Source organism: Amphimedon queenslandica, unplaced genomic scaffold, assembly GCF_000090795.2.
Source record: "Amphimedon queenslandica unplaced genomic scaffold, v1.1 AMPQUscaffold_13522, whole genome shotgun sequence".
NCBI classification, from domain to species: domain Eukaryota; kingdom Metazoa; phylum Porifera; class Demospongiae; order Haplosclerida; family Niphatidae; genus Amphimedon; species Amphimedon queenslandica.
In genome coordinates this window covers 1,604,003-1,606,306 of record NW_003546242.1, presented here as the reverse complement: position 1 = coordinate 1,606,306, position 2,304 = coordinate 1,604,003, and the positions used below count along the sequence as shown (strand labels likewise).

At 39.5% G+C, this 2,304-nt stretch overlaps 1 protein-coding gene across 1 annotated transcript; it reads left to right on the top strand.

Moving 5' to 3' along the window:
• The first annotated feature begins 1,642 nt into the window (after positions 1–1,642).
• Positions 1,643–2,298, top strand: LOC109584719 (zinc finger and SCAN domain-containing protein 31-like). Its single transcript, XM_020000564.1, has one exon. It carries the CDS (start codon positions 1,870–1,872, stop codon positions 2,242–2,244), a length of 375 nt encoding a protein of 124 aa, XP_019856123.1. The 5' UTR covers positions 1,643–1,869; the 3' UTR covers positions 2,245–2,298.
• The last annotated feature ends 6 nt before the right edge of the window (positions 2,299–2,304 follow it).

The window sequence follows — 2,304 nt, the reverse complement described above, 5'->3', positions numbered from 1 at the left end:
AGCTACAAAGCTACTAACATAGATTAACAAAAATATGGCCTAAAATTAATTACATAACTCCATTAATAAGTACGACTAACGTATACATGGACTAAAAATTAGTATTACTATTACATGTACAAACTGACTTTAATTCCTTGCAGGTAGTTTGGGGAGACTTTTTTCAAAAAATTCAGCTGCTAAAAAGGGGACACTTTATCAGATCAAGAATATTCTACACCGTTCATCTGTTCCAAACAGTCCAGAGGAAGATATGAATTCTGCCAAAGATTTCATTCAAATTGTTCTAGAATGCTACATTGCTGTAGCTGCAGAAGAAATAATGCATATGAAAGCAGTAGATAATGATTGGGATGGAAAAGTAAATAGCTTGGCATGACTGATTGTAAATATGTATGTTTGTATATTACCTGATGTAGCCCCTAAAATTTAGGACCAAGTTTACAATTATGCTTGTGAAATAATTACATTGGGCTTGTTATGGCTTAACTATTTAGATTCTACAAGAGAAGGAGATGGTGGTCGTGTAATGGCTCGGTGGAAGTTTCTGATGGTCATTTTTAGAAAAACTGGCCACAGAAATTATGCGAAAGAAGCAGTTAGCCTCTTATTAGAATATCATTTCACTGCTTTGGAAAGGAAGGCAGCTCAGGTTGGAGATAGCAGATTCATCACTACAAAGGGTAGGGAGGGCTGTAATATGGCCTGTGATTTGTTTATAGAACATTTAAACAGAAGATTAAAAGGCATGATAAGACAAATGGGATCTAATATTCAGCCCCATTCCATAGCTAAAGCAGCTAAAAGTCTTGATATAGTCAATGATATATGTCGGAAGTTTGAGATTGAAGTGAAAGGACAAATTTAATCAATGGGCCCTCACAGCAAGCCATCATCACAATGTAATAGTAGATACAAGATAGGACAGGGATTTAATTTTTGGTGTACTATTTAAGAACATTCTAGATTATTCTTTTTCATTTACTGGACTATTCCTTTGTTGTGTGGACTATTCTTTTTGTGTACTGGAACATTCTGGACTAGAAGGTTCCAGATTTGTACCTTGCTACAAATATGTGATTTTTGTAAATAGTGGGTTCCTTGCTTGGTAAAAACATAATATTAAACCACTTACTTCTGGTGAACACTGTTACATTTGGTGGCAGCAGTGCAGTGACTTGTAGCCTGCACTCAAATTATAATTTGTGTATATGTGTGAATGCTGAGGTCTGGAAAAGACTCAAGACTATGGCTGAACTACTGGAATTACTCAAACAATGGGAGCAACAACGAAAGGACGAGAAGGAACGATACGAGGAAGAAAAACAGCAAGTGGAAGAACGACAAGTGGAGGACCGGCGACAAGAAATGGAACGCCAAGAAGAACGGCGACAAGAAATGGAACGCCGAGAAGAATGGCGAAGATATGAAGAACGGCGAAGATATGAGGAAGAACAGCGAAGATATGAAGAAGAACGGCAAAGATATGAAGAAGAGCTACGGCACAAGGAAGAAGATAGGAGACGAGAGCGAGAAGAGGACCGCTTACATTACGAGGGACTGATAAGGAGCTTGACAGAAAAGAAGGATGTGGGGCCGGAGACTCTGAAACTAAAAGTTAGGTGAGTCAGATGATATTGAAGCTTTTTTGACAGCTTTTGAACGAGCTGTGGATGCCCACAATGTGGACCAGAAAGACTGGGCAGCAATGCTAGCTTCACAACTAACTGGGAAGGCTCTCAAAGCTTATGCTGCAATGGCAAACGCAGACTCTAAGGATTATATGAAGGTTAAAGTGACATTAATGAAGAAACCCACAGACAACGATTTTGCTCAGCCAACATAAAAAGAACAGAGACACCGTTGGAGATGCTGACACCGATTACAGACCTTGCAGATAAGTGGTTGGTGTCATGCACAACTAGGGAGAAAGTTATTGACTGTGTTATATTGGAGCAGTTTGTGAATGTGTTACCAGAAGAAGCAAGGACATGGGTCAAAGAGCGTAAACCGAGTTCAAGCAAGGAAGCAGGTCAGTTCGCGGAAAACTTTCGACAAGCAAGAATGGACAAGTGGGAGGCAGCAATTGGGAGGAAGGTTGAGGAGAAAAGATGTCACAATTGTAAGAAGGTGGGTCACCTGGCTAAGGATTGCTGCCAATTGAAAGATGTAGACAAGAATAGCAAAGAAGATAAAGACAAACCTAGATTACATGCTACAATTGTAAAGCCAGAGGACATATAGCAAAGAACTGCCCAAAAGCAATGTTTTGTGGTTTACGAGAGGAGTCGTTAAATCAGGGAT

Coding starts and splice junctions, on each gene's coding strand:
- LOC109584719 (XM_020000564.1), top strand. CDS start 1,870: ATGCTGACACCGATTACAGACCTTGCAGATAAGTGGTTGGTGTCATGC.